This window comes from Nycticebus coucang, chromosome 4 (genome assembly GCF_027406575.1).
Source record: "Nycticebus coucang isolate mNycCou1 chromosome 4, mNycCou1.pri, whole genome shotgun sequence".
In the NCBI taxonomy this organism is placed as follows: Eukaryota; Metazoa; Chordata; class Mammalia; order Primates; family Lorisidae; genus Nycticebus; species Nycticebus coucang.
This window is the reverse complement of record NC_069783.1, coordinates 37,499,079-37,522,679: the sequence shown is the minus strand read 5'-3', so window position 1 is coordinate 37,522,679 and position 23,601 is coordinate 37,499,079. Positions and strand designations below refer to the sequence as shown.

At 39.9% G+C, this 23,601-nt stretch overlaps 1 protein-coding gene across 1 annotated transcript in view; it reads left to right on the top strand.

Annotated features, from left to right (window-relative positions):
• The window catches only part of CDKL4 (cyclin dependent kinase like 4), a 63,484-nt gene extending 44,961 nt beyond the window's left edge, over positions 1-18,523 (top strand). The window contains exons 6-10 of the mRNA XM_053587350.1: positions 5,391-5,588; positions 7,255-7,337; positions 9,148-9,204; positions 14,032-14,166; positions 16,723-18,523. Coding sequence (XP_053443325.1) covers positions 5,391-5,588; positions 7,255-7,337; positions 9,148-9,204; positions 14,032-14,166; positions 16,723-16,824 — 575 coding nt within the window. The 3' untranslated portion in view covers positions 16,825-18,523. The remainder of the gene's footprint in view (positions 1-5,390; positions 5,589-7,254; positions 7,338-9,147; positions 9,205-14,031; positions 14,167-16,722) is intronic.
• Positions 18,524-23,601: the final 5,078 nt, after the last annotated feature.

The following is a 23,601-nucleotide window of genomic DNA, read 5'->3' as shown; positions in this document are numbered from 1 at the left end:
TTTTTTCATGAATATGCATTCTCGCTTTCCTGCCACGTCTCCCCGTAGCAAACAGCCAATCTCCTGTGAATGAAGACCCTTAGCCCTAAATTCAGTGGCAGGGTCATCTGTCTCAGAAATTTTGACAGCATGAACCCATCTGAAAGTCTCTGATGGTGAATCCACTGGCAATTCATAATGATACCTTCTGCCGTATCATTCTAAGCAGAGTAGTAGTACAAGACTCTGCCGGTGTTGGCTAAAAGCTCCACAGGATACAAGCTCAGCTAGTAGTTACGTCTCTAAACGTAAGTAGTGGTTTGGATCATTGTTGGGGTCATAGCTGGTCATTTAGAATGGGAAAGGCAAATGAGGGGGTCCCATTCTGTGCCAGAATGCAAACATTGGGTCAATAGACTTAACCACATAAAAATGTAAGCTCCAACTGGATATTCAGGGGTGTCCAACCTTTTGGCTTCTCTGCATTATATTGAAAGAAGAGTTGTCTTGGGCCACACACTAACAAAAGCTGGTCCATGTATAATTTTCATGGTACCCAACACCACAGATAAGAAAAAAAGTCCTCCACAAAATCCACATGCAGCCTTTGGGCCACAGGTCGAACACCCCTGTGCAGCTTATATCATATACAAAAATTCACTTGTAAGAGGTAAACCTATAAAACTCATAGAAGAAAATATGGAAGGAAATCTTCATGACATTGGATTTGTCAGTGATTTCTTAGATGTGACATCAAAAGCATAAATAATAAAAAAATTAGATAAATTGGACTTAATCAAAATTAAAAACTTCTGTGCATTAAACGACACTATAAACCTAGTGAAAAGACAACCCATGGGAAGAAAGTATTTACAGATTTATATCTGATAAAGAATTAATATCCAGAATGTATAAAAAACTCCTGTAACTCAACAACAAAAACTAACTTAAAAATTGGTAAAAGTGGGCGGCACCTGTGGCTCACTGGGTAGGGTGCTGGCCCCATATACCAAGGGTGGCGGGTTCAAACCCAGCCCTGGCCAAACTGCAACAAAAAAATAGCCAGACGTTGTGGCTGGCACCTGCAGTCCCAGCTACTTGGGAGGCTGAGGCAAGAGAATTGCCTAAGCCCAGAAGTTGGAGGTTGCTGTGAGCTGTGATGCCACGGCACACTACGCAGGGTGACAAAGTGAGACTCTTGTCTCTACAAAAAAAAAAAAAAAATTTGGTAAAGGGTTAGAACAGACATTTCTTGAAAGATGATATAAAAATGGCCAATATGTACATGACTCATCATTAGGCAAATGGAAATCAAAACCCCAATGGAATACCACTTCACACTCATTAGGATGACTATTGTTAAGAAAAATACACAAAACAATAACGAGGGTTGGTGAGGATATGCATTGCTAGTGTGAATGTAGAATGATGCAGCTGCTGTGAAAAACAGTATGGCAGTGCTTTAAAAAATTAAACACAGAGTCACTATACAATCCAGCAATTCCTCTTCTAGGTATATACTCCAAAGAATTGAAAGCAAAGACTCTCAGGTATTTGTACATCAGTGATCATAGAAGTATAATTCACAATAATCAAAAGGTAGAAACAATCTAAATGTCCATCAAGAATGAGTAGATAAACAAAATGTGGCATATACATATAATGGAATATAATTCAGCCATTCATAAAGAAATGAAACTCTGGTACATGGTATAACATGGATACACCTTGGAAATATTAAGCTAAGTAAAATAAGCCAACACAAGAGGACAAGTGCTGCCTGATTCCACTTATACGAGCTGCCTGGAATAGTCAAATTCATGGAGACAGAAGAAACAATAGTGCTGATCAGGGCCGAGGGAAGAGGGAATACCCATTGTGTTTACTGGGTACAAAGTTTCAGGCTAGGATGATGAAAAAGTTCTGAAGAGGGCGGTGCCTGTGGCTCAAAGGAGTAGGGCACCGGCCCCATATGCCAGAGGTGGCAGGTTCAAACCCAGCCCCAGCCAAAAACTGCAAAAAAAAAAAAAAAATTCTGAAGATGGGTACACTGAATATGTACTTGATGCCACTAAATCGTACCTTTTAAACTAGTTAAATTTTATGTTTTATATATTTGACCCTATGTATATATATGAAGGAGGAACTTCAATTGTATATGTGTATGTATAGATAGGTATGTGCAGATATGTGTCTATGTGCACAAGTATAGATATACATACAGATTATAAAAATTTTAAAGTAAATAATCAAGGGAGAGAATAGTTCAAAATTGATAATGAATAAGTTAATATAAAAGAGCTTATGTAGATTGGAAGGGTAAAAACCCAAAAGCTCAGAGTAGAAAAATTAGCAAGATGTTATTAGCAACGTGAAATAATCTCCCACCTCAGTGATAGCAGGGAAGTGCGTGTTAAATATTACTCTTCTCCAGGGAAGCCGGCAAAGGTTTTTCAAACAACAACTACTCAGAGCTCACAAAACTGTTTCTAATGAAAACACAGTTTGGAACAAATCCTTGAGAAAACAGTCTATTAACATTTATCAGAAACTTTAAAAAGTGCCCTTTGAATCTTTAATTCTACTTTTAGGACTCTCTCCTAACCCAAGATACTACCCCCAAAAATATGTACATCGGAGAACCATTGATTAAAAAAATTCAGAGGAACTTAACCATTCAGGAAAATGGAAATGTCTGAAGAATTGATCTGATTTAATAGCATACATTAAAATTTGTATTTTTAAAGAATTTTAATGACACAAGAAAATGTCCCAGCTCACAGTGTGAGGGTAAGTGAGACAGAACACAGAACCACACATACCGAGCGGCCCTAATGCTGCATGTGTGTTGGGTGTGTTTATATTAAGAAGAGACAAGAAAGGAAGGAAAGATACCGGAATAGTAGCATGGTTCCCTCTGGGTGGTAGGAGGTTTTTATCTCCTCCTCCTCCTCCTCGTCCTCCTCCTTCCATGTTTTCTACAAATAGCATGAATTACCTTAATAATTTTATAAATTATGCTTATACATCTCAGTCTAATAATTCCACTTCTAGAAATTCATTCTAAAGAAATAATCCTAAATATTAAGAAATATTTAGGATTATTAAGAAAAAGCTTTGTATAGAGATTTTCAATTTGGTGTCATTAATAATGACAAAATACCGAAAAATTTGGGGACGGTAAAGTATGCCCAAATCATGGCATAGGCACTTGGTTAACTGTTCTGCAGCCATTAAACTCAAGGGTGGGAAGAGCTTATAATACCATGCTAAGTACACAGAATTAAATGAAAAAAATTAGAACATCAAATTATATATAGCATCTGACCAAAAGTACTGGAAAAATTATGCTAAGACTCAAATGAAAGACATCAAAAGATTGACACAAGGTATCTTTGGGTAGAAAAGCTTGGATTTATTTTCCTTTTTCCTTACTTTACATTTTCGTATTATCTATAGTGAGTATATATGATTTTTATGTAGAAAAATGTTCCAAACAAGTAGAACAGCTGACTTAACCTATGAACAGAGAGAATTATCAATAGTGATGATTTTCTTTCTTATTATCCATTTTCCAAATTTTCTATATGGCATTTATTAATTTTTATAATGTAAACTTGTATATAATTTTATAAAAAAGCAAGGGGTAAGCAAAGGTCATTCCCTTTTCTCACTCCCGTGAGGACTGCTCTTTGCTGAGGTCTGCAACTCACTGTTTTCTGGGCTGGCTTTTGTGCAGAGCCACGCGGGCTGCCTGCAGCCTTTACCAAGCGGGACTGCCCATCAGCTCCTTCCTGCAAGCCTGGCTGGTTTCCCGTTATTCTCCTCTGTCGTGCTTGTGTAGGGTTCCTGGTCCTTCAGGGTCAGGGGTTGATTGTGGAATTGGCTTCCACCTCCTTGGGAGGCAGGTGCTTGGCCCCAGGAAGCCCATACCAGGGCAGGGCAGTGAGGGGGAACCCAGCTCTGTCCCCTGCCTGTCACACACCACCACAGTCAAATTGAGGTCTTTGTCAGAGTATGTCCTAAGGAACAAATTTGGGTAAAAAATTGGTGGGGAGAGTTTCTGGATTTTTTGAGTTGTTTGTTTGATTTTTAAGACAGGATAGAGTGCAGTGGCATCATAGCTCACTGCAACCTCGAACTCCTGGGCTTGAGTGATCCTCCTGACTCAGCCTCCTAAGTAATTGGAACTACAGGTGTGTGCCACCACACCCAGCTAATTTTTCCTGTCTTTGATAAAGATGGAGTCTTACTCTTGAGTTCAAGTGATCCTCCCATTTTGCCTCCCAAAGTGCTAGGATTAAAGGCAGGAGCCATTACACCTGCCTGAAAAATTAGTCTAACACAACTGTCCAGGACTACATTAGTTTCCTAGAGCTGCCTTGATAAATTACTACAATCTATGTAGCTTAAAACAACAGAAATTTCTTCTCTCACTGTTCTAGAGGCCAGATGTCCAAAATCAACTTTTCTTTTTGTTTTTCAAAGTGTCACTATGTCACCCTCAGTAGAGTGCAGTGGCATCACAGCTCACAGCAACCTTAAACTCTTGGGCTTAAGCAATTCTCTTGCCTCAGCCTCCCAAGTAGCTGGGACTACAGGTGCCCACCACAACGCCCAGCTAATTTTTTGTTGTAGTTGTCATTGTTGTTTGGCAGCCCTAGACTGGGTTCGAACCCACCAGCCCCGGTGTATGTGGCCAGCGCCTTAGCCACTGAACTATGGGCGCCAAGCCCCAAATGGAATTTTCATCTGAGCCGCGCTCCCTCCTGGAGGCTCTTGGGGAGGAACGTTCTGTGCCTCTCTCCCAGCCTCTGATGGCTGCGGGGAACTCGGTGCTTGTCGGCTTGCAGCTGCAACACTCCTGTCTCTGCCTCCACCATCACTTGGCGATCTCCCTGTGTCTCTGTGTCCCTGTATGGCTTTCTTGCAGGAAGTCACTGGATTTATGGTCCACCCTACTCTAGTAGGACCTCATCTGAACTAATTATATCTGCAAAAACCCTGTTTTCTAATCTGCAAAAGCCATGTTCACAGGTACCATGAGTATCTTCAGTCTATCTTTCAAGGGGACACAATTCAACCCACACAACCACCATGATGATAATAATGAGGAAACAAATAATAGTTGGCCGAGACTTGAAGTTGCACTACCGAAATCCTCATTCCGTTCTCTATGTGGAATGGCATAGATGTTAACGAGCTAAGGTGCCCTTGAAAGTGGAATTTACCATCTCTATGCACCGCGTCCCTGTTTCGTAACTGGTGCCTCACTGCGTTAACTGTCAGGAGTATCAGGACCTCTGACAGTTTTGGAGCATGCCTGAATTCCTGACCCAGTCTGGTGAGTATTTCACATGTTCGTATGTTGGGAGAATGTGCCTCACCTGCTCTGACTGATGCATTTGCAGTTCCAGGAGACGCCTACACCGATTATGTTGCAACGAGATGGTACCGAGCTCCTGAGCTTCTCGTGGGAGATACCCAGTATGGTTCTTCCATCGACATATGGGCCACCGGTTGTGTTTTCGCAGAGCTCCTGACAGGCCAACCGCTCTGGCCTGGGAAATCAGATGTGGACCAACTTTATCTGATAATCAGAACACTGGGTATGAGCCGCTAAATTGTGATTGTGTTCGTGTTATTGCAATACAGAACAGGAGGATGGTTGCTTCTCCAAAGTGCTACTCTGCTAACTCAGGATGGTTGCTCTGGGTTCTGGGTTATCGTCAAAGCCCAATCCTTATCTCAATATGTGGACCCATAACTCCCCTCAGTGAGTTCTCAGATGCTTTCCAAGAAAAGGCAATTAGCCATGGGGTAAACTACATGCTTACTTTCCATATCAGACCAGCACAGAGATAAGGATGTTAGTCAGCTGCCTAGAGTTTACACTAAAGACATTTGATCAAATGAAATAAAAGATGTCCCCCTCCTTAATTCTAGAGCAAGGGTCAATAAACGTTTTCTATAAAAGGCCAGATGGTAAATATTTTACGTTTTGCAGCCTTTACAATCTGTTGCCACTCCCTACCTCTGCTATTATAGTACAAAAGCAGCTGTACACAATATGTCAACCAATAAGTGTGGCTGGGTCCTAATAAAACTTTACGTGTGGACATTGACATTTTAATTTCTTATAGTTGTCACATGTCACAAAATAATATTCTTCAGATTTTTTAAATCTATTTAAAAATTTAAAAGCCATTCTTAGGTCACAGGCTATACAAAAATAGGAACTAGACCAAATCTGGCCTGCAGGTCACAGTTTGCAGACCCTTGTTGTAGGGCTTAAGAGTCTGATTTTACTTCCTGATAGGAAGCTACTAACAGAGTTTAAATAATATTAGCATGTCTTCTTTGCTTCGTACTTAACAATTTGTGGGTTACTTTCATACACATCGTCACTCCCAGTCTTAAGAAAAACCCTGCTAGGAAGTTATAATACTTTTAATTACGCCACAGTTTATAAATGAGGAAACAGGCTCAAGAGCTTCCATGATTGGCCTAAAGTCGTACAGCTAGTTAAGTGCAGAATAGGAATAGGACTCAAGGGGTTTGTTTCGTGAGCTTTCATCATGTGTCAGCTTCATGCCAGCAGCGTGGATGCAAAGAGAGTGATACAGCTACACACAAAGATGAGTGTTTATTAATTCTGTCCCACAGGCACACTTGGCAGCACGGCTAATGGACAGTGCCATGTTTGGTTCCAAACCATGCTTCTAGGAATTCTGCAGCATGAAAAATGGAGGGTAGATTACCACTTCAGCCCACACCTTAAGTGTATGTTGTTTCATTGATTCCCTAAAAAGATTCTGGAAATTGACACTGTACAGTCTGAGCTGAGTGTGACATTAGACAGACCTGAGTTTGGATCCTGGGTCTCTCGCTTAATTACTGTGTGATCCTGGGAAAGTTATTATTAAAACTCTCTGAGCCTCGTTTTCCCCATTGGTATTATGGCGATTAAAGAATAGCAACTATGGCAAGACTGTTAGGAGATTAGACAGTGTGTGTAAAGCCCCTAATACCATTTTCTCACATTGTCTTTTGATGAAGGCTGAATGGCGACCACATCACCTGCGGCAGAGTTGCTTGGGGGAATTGGCTTTACCTAACTAAGAAAGCCTGGTCTGCAGGCACCCACTGCTCCCACCTGGAGGGAACAGCCAAGGACAATATTTATTTCATACCTGCACCTCAGAAGTTAACCATTTACACGTTTTATTATTCTTTTCCAATTTTATGATGAATTATGTGGTTTGTATTTTACAGGAAAACTAATCCCAAGACATCAAACTATCTTTAAAAGTAACCAGTTTTTCCATGGCATCAGTATACCTGAACCAGAAGACATGGTAAAGTGCTCCATTTGGATATTTTGTTATTTATGTTGCTACTTTCTTTAAATAGATAGTTATTTCATGTTCACTATGTGTGCTTTTGGTTTCTATTTTCCTTATAACATACTGACACAGATGGAAGAAACTGTACAATGGCTCAAAGGAGTAGGGCGCCGGCCCCATATACCGGAGGTGGTGGGTTCAAACCTGGCCTGAGTCAAAAACTGCTCAAAAAAAAAAAAAAAAAAAAAAAAACTCAGTAAAAATGAGTTAGGAAAATGCTTTACAAGTTAACCTATCCCATCCATTCAAAAATTCATTTAATGTTAAATGTAAAGTAAAAGTCTATTTAGTATCTCACAGACTACCTCCTTCATGCATACATTTGATCCTTTTGGTCAAAGCACTAGGATAACTTTCCCTGAAATAATTAGATTCTCATAAATAGTACAGTTTCCTTTGTTTTGAAAAATCACATTTTCTTACTTTTTTTTAACTTGTGAAACAAAGCTCAAATCAATTAAAAAATGTTTTTTAACAATTGCATTTTCACACGGAAGGTCATTTTCCCCATTAAATTCCAAATTACAGTGATCGTCTTCATGCTCTTGCTATGGTCTTTACCTCTCTTTGAGGATGTATCAATATATCAATGACTGCTTGACCTTCTTGCTCTCTGTAGACATTGATTCCTGTCTGTGTTACCTAAGTTCAGGCTATGATCTTTAAAACTCCACGTGGTCTAGAATCTGCCTATAGAAAGAAAAGACTGTCAGGAAATTCAGATGTCCACACTCAAGCTGTGTCACAGTCAGAGTGGTGCAAGGCTGGGAAAAAGTCTGAGAAGGCCAGGCCATGACCATGACAGGTGTGGATAATCTCGGTTCAAATGGACCCAACTATCTCTAGATACCGTGTTCTTTTAAAATCAACTATTTCATGTAATACCTTGAGTTATATACTGGTTTTCTTTTTATTGTGTTGTTAAAACCTTTAACAAATATAATACAAGATTAAGTATTGAATTACAAAGTTAAAGTTTACAGAAATATATTTATATAATGTGTATAAATTAAAGAATAAAATACAACAAACTCATACGTGTCTGCTGCCCAGTTAAAGACATATATTACCATAATCTTTTTTTTTTTTTTTTTTGAGTCTCACTCTGTCCCTGGGTAGAATGTCATGGCATCCTAGCTCATAGCAGCCTTAAACTCTTGGGCTCAAGAGATCCCCTTGCCTTAGCCTCCCAAGCAGCTGGGACTATTGGTGCTCACTATAACGCCTGGCTAATTTTTCTATTTTTAGTAGATACAGGGTCTTGCCACTTGCTCAGGCTGGTATCGAACTCCTAAGCTCAGGCAACCCACCTGCCTCAGCCTCACAGAGTACTAGGATTACAGGCACGAGCCACCACATCCTGCCAATCTTTGAAGCTTCTCCATCCCCTTCCCTCCTCACTATTCTGAATTTTGTTTTTCATTCTGTTGATTTCTGCAGTGCTCTTATATATGTAGTTCAATGAATGCTCTAAGAATCCTACAACAGCTATAGATCAGACACAGATGTTATACATTATAGGATCTCAGATGGGAATATTTGGGGCCCCAATTACCAGCATCAATTGTAAGACATCATGAAATTAAGGAAATAGCTCTAGTTTTATTTTTCAGAACTTTCAGTGAAAATTATTTAAAAAAAAAAAAATCCTTAAAAGGAGTATCTAACATAGGAGAGAGTTTTTCTCCAAAGTGTTGTTATTATAGATATATGTTACTTTCTTGTTATGTGGCATCAAATGTTTTAACTTTGTTTTTTTCAGGAAACTCTTGAGGAAAAGTTCTCAGATGCTTCTCCAGTGGCTTTGAGTTTCATGAAGGTACTTAAGAATCAATTACAACTATTACTGACTACAAATTGTAATGACCTAAGCTGGTAATCCTGGGAGGTGTGGTCAGTGGAGCAAATGATGCCAAAGTAGGATGTAGTCTTTGAAATCATAAGGAACTATAAAATAATTACAGTTCATAGCACCAATTAAAGGGACATGGGTGGTTTAAGCAGTAATAGTTCTAACATGTTCATTAACATTAGTAGTAGATGAGGCAAGGTCAGAGCCATGGAGACACCAGGCCAAGCCCCTGCATCAAGCCCAAGATAGATGGTTCAAACAACAAATTCTAATAAAAAGCAGAAGAAACTTGTCTGTGACCAGTCCGTTGTTCATGCTTGACTAACTAAAGCCATACTAGAAGCTATGACCCTGCCCTTTACTGTGTGGATCCTGACAGCCCTTTGGAGGAGTGAGTATGAAGATTCTAGAGAGAGTATCTATCTTTAAAAATCAATTAAGTTCTGTCTATAACAGTGGTTCTAAATGTGACTACTCAGCAGAATGACTTGAGAGATTAAAAAAAAAAAAAAAAAAAACAGATTCCAGGCCTGGCATGGTAGCTCACGCCTGTAAGCCGTGAGGCAAGTGGAGTGCCTGAGCTCAGGAGTTAGAGACCAGCCTGAGCAAGCATGAGACCCCATCTCTACTAAAAGAATAGAAAAACTAGCCGGGCGTTGTGGCAGGCGCCTGTAGTCCCAGCTACTCAGGAAGCTGAGGCAAGAGGATCACTTGAGTCCAGGTGTCCTCAAACTTTTTAAACAGGGGGCCAATTCACTATCCCTCAGACCGTTGGAGGGCTGGACTATAGTTTAAAAAAAAACTATGAACAAATTCCTATGCACACTGCACATATCTTATTTTGAAGTAAAAAAACAAAATGGGAACAAATACAATCACACCGCCTCATGTGGCCTGTGAGCCACAGTTTGAGGACCCCTGCTTGAGTCCAAGAGTTTGAGGTTGTTGTGAGCTGTGACTCCACTGCACTTTACCCAGGGTGCCAGAGTGAGACTCTGTCTCAAAAAAAAAAAAAAAAAAATACAGATTCCATATTTATCTCAGACTCACAGATTCGGAATCTCTGTGAGTGGAACCTTGGCATTTGTATCTTTAAATGATAACCATCTCAGTTTGAGACTCATCTGATCTAGGCGGAGGAGTCATTTTTATGGCCAAGAGTCAACTTCATGGATCTGCCTTGGTGCTGGTCCCTGCCATGGTACTATCCAGTCTCCCTGAGAGCTCAGGGACTTCAGCCTGAGTCCCTAAGACACCTCTGTGCTCGCAGACTTCCCATCCCGCTGCGCCGCCTATCCTCTGCGGCTCTCGGGCCTGGCTCACTGCCTGATGTGCCTTCGCCCAGTCCTCTCCTGGTCCTGTCCCAGAAGCCCAGCTCTCTGACCTGGTTCTTGGTAGCTTGTTCTTACCCCCTACACTTTAGCAAAACCTCCAAGGCAGTGGGGAGGTGTCAAGTACTACAAGCCCAACCTATTCTCAGGTGGAGACTAGAGGAGAGTACCTGTGGTCACTCCTCCCATTAACCCGAAAACTCCTTGGGAGGCGGCTCCAGGGCATAAAAACTCCAAGGTGTAGGATGAGTTCCCGTCCTCATCTCCAAAGGTAAAAAAACCCTATTGGCTGCCTAAGATTCAAGGTGAAGTTAGGTGTGTTATTCAACTATTTTATTTAGATCCATTAAGTTCAACCTAAGGCCCAAAGATCCTCAAAGTGCTATTCCATGGACTGTGCTCTTCTATGGGCCACAGCATCTCTCGTCTCCTGCCCCATGTTAGATGAAAGAAGACTTTCCTGAATTACTTGCAATTGAGACTTCGTTAGCAACAACTAAGTACTGGCTACCATAACAGGTAGCTGCCTCGTGAGACTGGGTTATATCAGATGGAGGGAGCTGCTCAGGCTGATGAAGTTGTGACGAGTGACAGTGTCAGGGATAGTGACGGCATGTGGTGGCCAATCTGTAGCAGGGCTTTAAATGGGAGCCCAAGCACAGTCTTTATTATTACTCATTTGTTTCATAGTTATGACCATCCTATCACTTTATCAGTTTAATCTGGTTATCAAGAAGAACACCATAGACTATTAGAAATTTTATTAGAGAGCTTTCTGTGAAATTTGAAGTTTTTGAATTTAAGAAAAAGATCCTGAGTTGGACTCTGCAGTACCAATTTCTCATCTCCCTTCTTCAAGATTTTTTCCGGGTTAAGAGCAGGTCTGTCAAGAAGAATTCATCAGCTTCTGGATGTACAGAAAGTTATTAAACCATGCAGGCAAGGACGCAAAAGCATCAGCTCTACTCAGTTCATCTCAATGCTCATAAAATTAACCGAGCAGGACATTGTGTAGCCCAAGCCCTAAGGAACAGCTCAGCATTGGCTCCCTCATCGTAGAATCTAAGAATGTTCTTTAAAATAAAAACTCATAGGCATTTAGTGATGGACTAGATTTCAGTAGATTGAAAGTCCATAAAAACATGAACAAATTAAAGATATATTTGAAAGTAAAACTGCTAGAAATTTATTATGATTTATATCTGGGGAATAAAGTAGAAGAGGTGGCGAGGACGAGGTGATTGTATCAATTGCCCAGGTGTTGGCAGGTCCACACTTTCTCTAACGACTCTATGAGGATCCTTCCTTGGCTCTTAGAGCTTCTGGTAGCCACAGGCATTCCTTAGCTTGCAACAGGATAACTCCAGTTTCTGCCCACTCCATAGCATGGCATTCTCTCTATGAGAATGTCCCCCCGTAACAGTCTTTACATCTTCTTCCCTCTTCTAAGGATACCAGTGATAATTGGATTAGGGAATCCATCAATCCACCCCTTACCATCATGATTTCATTTTCACTAATCATATCTGCAGAGGCCTTGTTTCCAAATAAGATCACACTCCGAGACACAGGGAGTTAGAACTTCAGCGTACATTTGGGAACAAGGAGGACACAGCTCAACCCATGACAGCACTGCCCTTGAGACTGAGATAATTGCATATGGAGGTCTGGAGTTCCCTTGAGCAGTCTGAGTAGAATGACAGATAGCAAAATCTCTGAGAAACTTTGATAATTGAACCCCAGGCATCCATGAGGTCAGCTAGAAACTGAGAACCAGTAAGAAAACAGGGGAAGCTAAAATTGAGCCTTGCAGGGGTCCTCAAACTTTTTAAACAGGGGGCCAGTTCACCGTCCCTCAAACCATTGGAGGGCTGGACTATAGTTTAAAAAAAATTCTTATGCACACTGCACATGTCTTATTTTGAAGTAAAAAAACAAAATGGGAACAAATACAATTCACACCGCGGGCCGTAGTTTGAGAACTCCTGCAAGGAATTCCCTCCAGCCACTGTGGAGAAGAAGGTAAACTAGCCACAGCTGGTTTGAAAACAAGTGGCTAAAAGGTAGGAGGAAGGAAACTGAGAGAGCAGAGACGCCAAAGAGTTTCAAGGAGCGTGGTCAGTAGTGTGTTAATACTACGGAGATGAGAACTCACCACACACACTGGGTTTAAGGATGTGGAAGTGGTGGTCATAGATATTAATAACAAGAGCAACTGTAGTGGAATGATGGAAACAGAAGCTGGACTGAGGGGTGAAGAAATGGAGACTATCACAGTTTGCATTCAGAATTCTCTTTCTGTCCTGGTTCTAGCCCTGGCAGTATCAGGGTTTGAGGAGACTGCTTCCCAGTAGCAGCAGGGGTCAAATACACTCAAGTGCGGTGTGGATGGTGTGGCTCTTCAGTTAGGCCATCTGCTTGGAGAAGGCAGTGACACACACAGGCAAGTCTGGTTATGCTGAGCAGGAGAGTTTCGTGAAGAACAGGACTAAGCAGATACTGCTCCAAGGGGCAGGTGACACTGCTCAGGGGCAGGCAGCCTTGTCAGGGATCAGCGATCTGAGGTCAGCTGGGGTTAGTCAGGGAGCAGCAGACACCAAGGGGCAGTCCACAACTAGGGCAGCCTCAGGCAACACACTTGTCAGGACACCTGAATGCCTCAAAACAATGTTTCTGATGTTGGTGAGCCTTCTGCCTCTCCTCTGCGTATGAGACCAGAAATTTCAGGTTGTCAGTGTCTGCGTAGAGGTTGTAGAGCTCCTGCAATTCTTTATGAATCATAATCTGTCTCTTTTGATGGGAAATGCCTTATACTGGTTAAAGAGAACCAGGGCTTCTCGGGGAAAACCTATTTGTGTCAGGACTGCCCCTCAGCCCTGGGCTTTCATCCCACTCTCGGAGGCAGAGCTAGAAGCTTCCAGAGTCCTCACATATACATGGTCATAGGGCCGCCTTTTCCTTTTTGCCTGTTGGTATTCTTATATGAGTAATTATTCCATTTCCCTTTGTTTTAGGTTCTTTCTCATTACTGAGGTTCACATTTCCTCAGCCATCTCCTCAAACCAGTGCTTCTCAAACTTGAGCACAAGTGCATCAGAATCACCCAGGGGGCTTGTTAAACTGCTGGGCCCCACCGGGTTCTTTGCATCAGTTCTGTGGGTGTGGAATAGGATCCAATAATTTGCATTTCTAACAAGTTCCTGGTAGTGCTGACCTTACTCCTGCAGAGACTACACCCTGAAGACTCCTGCAAATGATCTGCTGTCACTAGTGTTGGAAAGATGTCCTTGGTGGGAAAAGAAGAGTGATTCTAACACAAACAAATTTGAAGTGCTTGATAATACACACATTTGAAAATGTTCTAAATTCATATTTACTCTTAAGTTATTACTCAGTTTTTGGGTCACAGTAACAAAGTAAGTCTCTCTTTTAAAATCTTCTTTGCTTTTCTCTTCTTCCAAAGGGGTGTCTGAAGATGAATCCAGATGACAGATTAACCTGTGCCCAGCTCCTGGAGAGCTCCTACTTTGATTCTTTTCAAGAGGACCAAATTAAAAGAAAAGCACGTAATGAGGGAAGAAATAGAAGGCGTCAGCAGGTACCTCCACTCAAAAGTTAAAGTGCTATAAAAATAATTGTTCGTTTGTTTTTGTTTTTCTTTCTTTCATTTTTTCTTTTTTCTGCGTTTTCTTTTTTTTGAAACAGAGTCTCACTCTGGTGCCCTGGATAGAGTGCCCTGGCATCATAGCTCACACCAACCTCAAATTCTTAGGCTCAAGCAATCCTCTTGCTTCAGCCTCCTGAGTAGTAGTAGCTGAGACTACAGGCATCTGCCACAATGCCTGGCTTTTTTTTTTTTTTTTTAGAAACCTAGTTTCACTCTTGCTCAGGCTGGTCTTGAACTCCTGAGCTCAAGCAATCCACCCAGCTTGGCCACCCAGACTGCTAGGATTATAGGTGTGAGCCACCATACCTGGCCTGTTTTTGTTTTTCTACCTTTCAGTGTGAGACGAGGTGGATACCAAGACTTTTCCTTTGTGCTGGTTTAGATGTATTTGTTTCTCTTAATAAATATTGGTGATTGATGTAATAAAAACCATAGAATTATGAAAATACACAGATTGTTGCAAAATCTTATTCCCAGTCCACTTAAATTGTAACATGTTTTTGCTACTCTGATTGGATATCCTACCCACAAGATCTTATACCCAAAATACAACAATTTCATACAATTCGACAGGACTGAGTGTTTTCGGCATTACAGTGGAATTCCAGCACTTTTCTGTGGCCTTCACAGAAAGGGAAATTCGACTCTTCGTCTTTTCACCCATAGCAGGCACCTAAGTCTGCCAGGCTTTTTCTGGAAACCAAGAACCAGCTCTTCCACATACAAAGAAATGAAACTCAGATACCTGGGAACCAAATTCTATCCTAGGGGACAATATCACAGGACATGTGGTGCCTGTTATGACAAACATTAATTCTGCAGTTTATTAGGTGACCGTTCCTCACTTGCTTTCAGAAAACTTCGCAGTTAAAACACAAACTTCATAGAAGTAGGTTTGTTTTGTTTTTTTCCTCACCTTATAAACCCAGCACCTAAAACAAGAGCTGATACATCGAAGTTACCTAATAAATATTATTCAAATAAATAAATAGATGGATATTGCTTCTTAATAAACCAAGCTGGTAATTTTCAATTTATGGGATGCTAACAGTCATGTTTTGTATGTGCTTAATCTCCCACCTCAGTCTGATGCCATTGATCTTCTCATTAGTGTATCTTCCATTCAGGAAGAGAATGGTCTTTCTTCATCTGATCATTAATAGTTAAAATAGTTTGTTGAGAAAGATCAAACTAATCAATAAGATGAAATCTTAAATTATTTCTGTGTATCCAAAATCTCTGGGTATCCAAGTTTTTATTACATGGGCCATTTTGCCTTTTACTGCTAAGTGTTTGCGAATCAAGCCCAGTACAGCTTACACTTAACAAAAAAGATTAGCGTTTGTTCAAATAAGTCTGACAATGTGGACTGTGTGTAAAAGGACACTGTCCTATTAAAAACCCCTCACCAGATTCCCCATCAGCCTGCGAGGGTAAACAGTGCCACTGCCCCAGCCTGTCTCTCAGTCCCCTGACTCCCTTTCCCATTAGTCACCTCAAGAGGCTTGGGGCCACTTTGCCGTCACAGCTCCGTTTTCAGCCTGGGTTTATAGCTGCACTGCCCCATGCTTTCAGACTGCAGCCCAACAGATACAGGGCAAGGACTTGGACTAGGCCTTCCAAGGGGCCCAGGGACAACAAAAGGAAAAGAAACACCAAGGGCAGCGTGTGCCTAGAGAATCTCATTTACAAAGGTCAGGTCCTTAGTAAACTGCCTGCTGTTGGGTCTTTGTGGTGGGCTCCACTGTAGCACCCACCTTGAGGCCAGGCCTGACAGCTCCCTCCGTCAGCTGAGGGCCAGAGAGCAAGGCCAAGAGGGAGACAGGGATGGCTTTCAGGTTCTGGTTTTCTTTCAAAGACACACCTCTTTCCTAGACATTTTCCCATATTGGAAAATAAACTAAAAATACAGAAATAATTTTTCATTCCTTGTGGTTTCATTTTGCAAATTCAAATTTCTCAGAATATCTTTTGCTTGATCTCAGCTTCTGGATCTTTGAGTGGATGAACAACAATTTCCTTAAGACCAAGTAGTGTTTAAAGTTGATAGTAAAGAGTTTTTAAGCCCTGCCTGTTCTGCCACTATCCATGCTATCAAAAATTTGAAATGGGTGCAATGTAGATTCCTGGAATTATTGTTTAATAGCTGGTGGCCATCTATCTTTTAAACACTGACTAGGTACTCAGAAATAAGTAATAAGAAAGGAATAATTTTAAATAAATAATTTAGATAATATTAAAACAAATAATAAATAGTACATCCATGAGAATCCTAGAATAAGTAAATAAAACTTAATATTCAAGTATCAGAGGATCACAACTTTTGGAAAGGTAAAAAAAAAAAAAAACTGCTTAATTTCAAAATTGATGTTTTTTGACAGCTTTGTACCGTAAGTATCCTTTTTGTTTTGCCATCATTAAATCACACTGTACAAATAGAAATTGTTTTCAATTTATCTTCTTATTTTTGTCTCATTCTGCTATTAGAATCAACTGTTGCCTCTCATACCAGGAAGCCACATCTCCCCCACACCTGATGGAAGAAAACAAGTCCTCCAGTTAAAATTTGATCATCTTCCAAACATTTAGGAAAATGTTCTTTCAAGTGCAAAGTAATTTAATATGTACACATTTTTGTACAAGTGAGATAGGAATTCTCAGTGTTTCAAATGCAAATGAGCCATATGAAAATTAAGATGCCTTCTAGAATTGTTTTGCTCTAATCATTGCTGATTCCTTTCCTCGTGCTTTTTATATGCCAACTTTATCTTTTAGAACATTTTCTTTAAATGTTATAGAGCATAAAACTGCACATATGGAGGAGACATTTTTGATTTCATCAGAGCAGCCCTTCCACTTCATATTGAGAATTTGTGGGCTTGTACTTTGACTTATGTCAAAGACTTACACTTATCATCTTGCTTCAGCTGACCACATTATATCCACAAGTAAACAGCTTGGCAAGCTGTTCTTTAAGGGATAACATTACATTCCCGCATTTTAATCCACTGTTATTCTAACCAGGTCTGTTGAGTAATGCTGATATTTTATTCGTGCTTTTATATTTGTATAGGAAGGGAACCTTGAAAGGTCATCTAGGTTTATCCCTTGATTCCAGGGCAGACTCTACTTTCTGTGTCTCACAAGACATTGATGATTCTATTTTTAAAGCTAGCTAGAGAAAATTCCTTACAAATTCTATAAATTAGAAAATAGTGGGTGAATGACAAGAAATCTGCACCCTCATGGCAATAACACCTTGGATAATTGACTCTAAGCTGCTGTCCTGTGCCACATATAGTTCCTTTCCCTTTCCTCCTCCTGGCTAAATCATCTCAGTATCTTAACTAATCCTCCTGTGTGTTGTCTAAATAGTTCATTGCCAATACTCTCTTCCTACATTTGCATCCATAGCCTCTGTGAACTTGTGCAGTCCTAAACAAGTAGTGCATCATGATTAGGTTGGTTTGCAGTTATGTATGAGGGCAGCAAGATTATCTGTCAGTTAATTTCATTTTGTGTCTCTTACAAAAAAAAAAGCAAAGCAAACACTTTAGTAGATGAGCTGAATTTACTTTGGGTTATTTTCCCAAATAGATTTGACATAATACATAGATGAACATACATTTATAAATACGTGCATATAACTTTTGAAGCAAAAGTAGATGCAGACATCCAAAAATGATGCAGAATGTTTGAAAGTACTTTTGGTTTGCCAACAAAGAACGCATGTAAAATAATAGCACAGGGCTGTCCACCACTGTCTGGCAATGTGCTCAAATTCTGCGTAGACATATTATTCCAAAAATCTTTTGTGAAAGGCACCAAAAGTTAAGTGTATATTGTTATGAAGGAAGCAGTAACACGTCATCTTCATCTCTAGAAGTCTGTTGCACTTATACAAGTTGCACTTATGCAACTTCAAGAGCTTCTCGCCCAGTGATTTGGAAGCATCCATTCAGTAAGCAATATGGCATCCACCAATAGTTCTTTGCTCATAGGAAAGACTTTTTAAATGGACTGATTAACTTACATTCCTAGTATAAATATAAACTATTTGAGCCTTTTATTTTTATTTTGTTATCAAGAATCTGTCTCTTCAGATTTGTATGTTTCTTGCATTTTTAATAGCATGATACCACAGATGCAAGAAAAATGAGAAATGAAAGATAAGAAGTAACTGCTGACAGATTTATTTTTAGCTTTCGTAGTGTTTTTCTCATTTAAGCCTTCTTATTACCAAACTACTCACGCTTCCCCAGCCCTCCTAAACACACACACACACACACACACATCATATGTCTGTATGCAGAAAATAAGACAGCACATGATTTCCATTACCCATTTTGCTTGTAATTATGCTTCAAACAATAATGGAGTTTTTGGCAGGGTTTGGTGAGGGTGAGTGGCTTCCCTTGTTTTTGTTTATATTCAAAATTAATTCAACTTAGCATTTCTCTTTTTCATTTTTCTTTTTTTTCTCAAACAAATCTGTCACATATGTATCCCCGGGGAGAGGAGAGATTTAATGCTTAGAAAGATGTTCAGATGCAGCCATGTGACCATGAAATAAAGCAATCTCTGGCAGCATTTGCCTGTTTAATTGACCGAGGCCACATAGCGTTGCTGCTGCCTGTATTGCTCAGGGCACAAATCTCAAGCTGCAGCTTTCTGTTCAAGTTCACAGCTCTCACCTCTGTGCTGCACCAATTTCTTTGCACTTCTCAGCCCTGTGGAAGGCAGCTAGTACTCAAAGTATGTAATGACTTCTGTAAAATTTATTTTTAGCAAATAGTCTTGCCTTCTTCACAGAAGCCCACTTGACTCCATAACCATGCACAGTCTCAATCACCTGGGTCTTGTCTCATTTATGCCAAATTTCAAGCCTTTGAATTTATTCATGTAGCTCTGTCCTGATACTGTCCAAACTTTGCAGCATCATGGGGAGTAGCACCATCCAAATACTCTTTCATACTCCACTCCTCATGACCTCTTCCCACCTTGGTTTCCTCAGACTTTCCATGCTCCGGTACCTGAGAGTCTCCAAACAGTTTTGTTTGTTTTGCAGAGTATTTTCAGACCACTAAAAAATATAGACTTTACCTGTTCTTAGAGCTCCCATAGAAAAGGACATTTGTGACAGGCATGCCTATAATCCTAGCGCTCTAGGAAGCCAAAGCAGGTGGATCGCTTGAGCTCAGGAATCCAAGACCAGCCTAGCAAGAGCGAGACTCCATCTCTAAAAATAACAGGGCTTTGTGGGGGACACGTGTAGTCCCAGCTACTTGGGAGGCTGAGGCAGGAGGATCCCTCAAGCCCAGAGTTTGATACAGTGGGCTAAGATGATGCCCCTGCACTTTACCCAGGGTGACAGAGCGAGAGTATGTCTAAATAAAGAAAGAAAGAAAATATTTTTTAAAAGAAAAGTACAGGACATTTATTAAGACCTCTCTCAGTCCTGGAAGCCTGTGTACTTGGACACTGTCTCAGTTTCAGTCCTGATGATAATTTGAATGTAATTGTTACAACTGGCCTCAACTACAAAGCCCATTAGGAGGTCACTTTTTGAAGATAATTTTAACTAGACTAAAATCATTAAAACATTGTGTTCAAGAGGCTTTTGAATCCTTGGGATTATAGAGATGATTGAGTAAAGGGCAAAAACTAAGTTCTGAGGGTAAAAAGAGTTGAAGCAGAAAGTAGATTTCTTTCTTCTAAATGAGGTAGATCACTGCTCTTCGTTGCTTTTGCAGATTTCCCAAACTACAACATATAAGAAAATGAAAGTTACTTTGAAACTTTTTTTTTTTTTTTTTTTGTAGAGACAGTGTCTCACTTTCATGGCCCTCGGTAGAGTGCCGTGGCCTCACACAGCTCACAGCAACCTCCAACTCCTGGGCTTAAGCGATTCTCTTGCCTCAGCCTCCCGAGTAGCTGGGACTACAGGCGCCCGCCACAATGCCCGGCTATTTTTTGGTTGCAGTTTGGCCGGGGCCGGGTTTGAACCCGTCACCCTCGGTATATGGGGCTGGTGCCTTACCGACTGAGCCACAGGCGCCGAAACTTTTTTTAATCCTGAAGATATTTATGTTCCTTTAGCTTACTTGCTACAGAATTACAATGTTTCAGAAGTTGGCACTTTATTAGTCATTTGTCACTACCAATGATTTCTAATCCAGGTTTTAGAACAGTTTAAGTGGCACAGAATTCTCAAAAAAAAAGATTTTTTTAAAAACTAAAACATACCATCAGAAAAAGAATGTTCCTAAAATTCCATGAACAATAAAATCTTGAAAAAACTGGGTCGTTATTGTTAAGTATCAGCTTACTCACAATACACAGATTTTTAATGCAGGTAGTTAGGACTTAAAGATAAAATGTCACAAGTTAATGTTCTAGATATGTATTTGTTTGTTTTCTATGAAAATAATTAACAGCTTCATTCTAGTTTTGATAGAAGACTAAATGACTCTAAGAGCGATAGTTAAAGAAAATAAAAAGATCTGGAAATTAGGAGAACTGGGTTCTACACCTGGCTTGTAACGCTCTGTGTAGCCTTGGCCCAGGGTGTAACTTTTCTGTGCCTTCATTTTCTTATTTGTGAAATGAAAGAGTAATTAGGCTAGATGATTTTAAGGCTCCCCTTCTGCTCTGAATTTCTGAGATTCTCTATACCATGTAATGTTTGGGCCCTGGTCATATCTCCCGCTAAAAGAGGCTTTCTAGAGATTTTCATTAATAATACCAAGATCAAATTTTGGTGTTTAAGATCTAGCCAGGAGCTAGGAATCATCTTTCTCTCTCTTCTTTCTCTCTGGCTTACTTTCTTTCATGCTCACTCAAACATACACACACAACCACACCCTCCTAATTCCATCAAGTCAGTAATAGTTTACATAGTTCCTGCACAGTGACTGTAAAAAAAAAGTAGTAGTTTACAGATAACTATCTGGCACAGGTTACATTTTATAAATAAAAGTGGATTTTGAAGCTGATTATTACTATAAATAAAAGAAATGTGCTTTAAAATGCAGAATAATTATACAATCACTCTTTGACGTTTTAATTTAACTTTGCTTACCTTAGAAATGACAGTGAGATATCAAGCTATCCATCAATGCAAAGAACAGTTAGTCAGTTTTTAGCTTCAGTTTCAGTAAAGGATAACTTAATGGAATTCTACAAATATATCTATCTGAACTATACACATTTGGTATTTTAGCAACAAGGACTTGGGCTCAGTTGACTTTTTCGTTATGCACATGACTTACTCAAGCTCAGAATTGTTAATGCTATCCACAGACATATATAAATGATTTGTATTTTTAAAGTTCAAAGTTTTTCTGTTGTGAACACTACTCGCTGACAATATATGTAAATCTTGTCACTCTGAAGATGCTGTATGTTTACTTATGCTTTTAGAATATATTTGTATAGTAGCAGGTCTATTTCAAATCACTTGAAATTGTAGCTGTATGTTAATTAGCATTCAGTGATTAGCATGATGGTAATTTAAACTACTAGAAACCATATACTACAATGTAGTTTAAGTTATATTATGTTAAAAATACATAATATAATACATTATAAAATTTGGTTTAAGATTTCTAGAAAAACCATATTTATAATCAAATACTTTGGTCACTTTGTATATGTAATTTAACCTGTATATCTTCTGTAGCTTGTTTTAATAAAAGTTAGAAATATTTCTGTCTCCTTATTTCTATTCAACTCAACTAATAGTTCATTTAAATGAGAGAAACTGTTACCTTCATATATAAATTCCACAACTTGTTATTTAATGTCCTATTGTTTGAAATATCTGAACAGCTGACATGAAAAACTTCATTTTTGTGCCTTGGGTTGGAAATTTTTACAAATGAAAAAACTAACAAAATCTTTTCCAGTCTGACTAGCTAGATGTTTATCCCTAAGAACGTCTTCACAATTTTACCTTGAGGCTATAAGATTCTTTTTCTTTCAATTTGTCAAAATATTTCTCTGACCCTTTACAATACTGAAGCTATAGGATGTGAAATTTTCTTGCATCTGCAAACCCAGGCTATCACAGAAGTTTCTGTTGTGGGTTTTAAAAAGTGAAAAGGGCTCAAGACCAAACTCTAAGACCAAAAGAGAGAAAAGCAATTATAAAATAATGAATGAGGTCACTATTTAAATATGCTGCAGTCCTTTTATTTTCTTTTTGAACTAGCCTCCCTACTTTTGTTATTTGTAATGCCTATGTTTGAAAGAGCATAGTCAACTGCTTCTAATAATAACTGCAATAATTTCTCTCATCCTGCATGCCTTTCACAATGACATTTGCCATTCCTTTTATATACAAGAGGTGAGTCGCCCTCCTCCATCCCCACGTTAACTCTAGGTTGGCCTTATGACTTCCTGAGGTGCACAGATGAAGCAGAGGAGACGCTGTGCCATTTCTTGACACAGCCCTGGAAGGGTTTTGCAGCCACTGTTTCCTCTGTCTGGGGAAGCCAGCTCCCCCATGCAGAGGGGCTTCGGCTGGACCCCTAAGACACCAGGTGGAGACGAAGAGTCACTGGAGGAGCACCAAAGAGCCAGACTCCTAAGCAAACCCTTCATGGACCTTCCAATCCAGTGCAGTCACCAGCCAATAGCCTAGTGAGTGTCCCTCGCCAGGACAAAGTAGAACAGGATAACTGCCCGCCTGCAGTCAATCCACAGGAATTAAAAAATAGTAAATCACTCTTATTTTTAGCCATGTGTTTCAGGATGATTTATTATGCAGCAATAGATAACTGAAGCAGAGTATTTTTTAAATTGCATATCATTACAGTTGAAACATGTTCTCAAATAATGTGCACAGAAGGTCTGATGTTATTTAATCTAGAACTCTAAGTATATTCTAAGGATCATTTGTCCTTGTTACCATTGAATCTTATTTATCTTAGTTAAGGCTGCTCTGCTTCCAAAGGGGACATTGTCTTCTCATAAAATATGTATAATCGCCCTTTAGGGAAAATCTAAAGCACTCTAATGAAGAAACAGTCAAGACATGACATTGTATTTTACCAATATAGGAGCATATTCTTCTAGAAATTTGCTCAATTTTTTCACAGTGACCTAAAAGAAAATGTCCTTTTTTTTTTTTTCTTTTGTAGGGACCCTAGTGGGTCTCACTAGGTTGCCCAGGTTGGACTTGAACTCCTGGCCTCAAGCAATCCTCCCATCTCAGTCTCCTGAGTAGCTGGGACTCCAGGTGCACCACTCATCTGGCTGAAACTTCCTTCTTTTTGCAGGAAAAATACCCACATCTGTGTAGGATAGCAGGCTAGATGCCAGACTGCTCGTTTTCCACCTTTGCCCAACAACAGTCAGTAGACG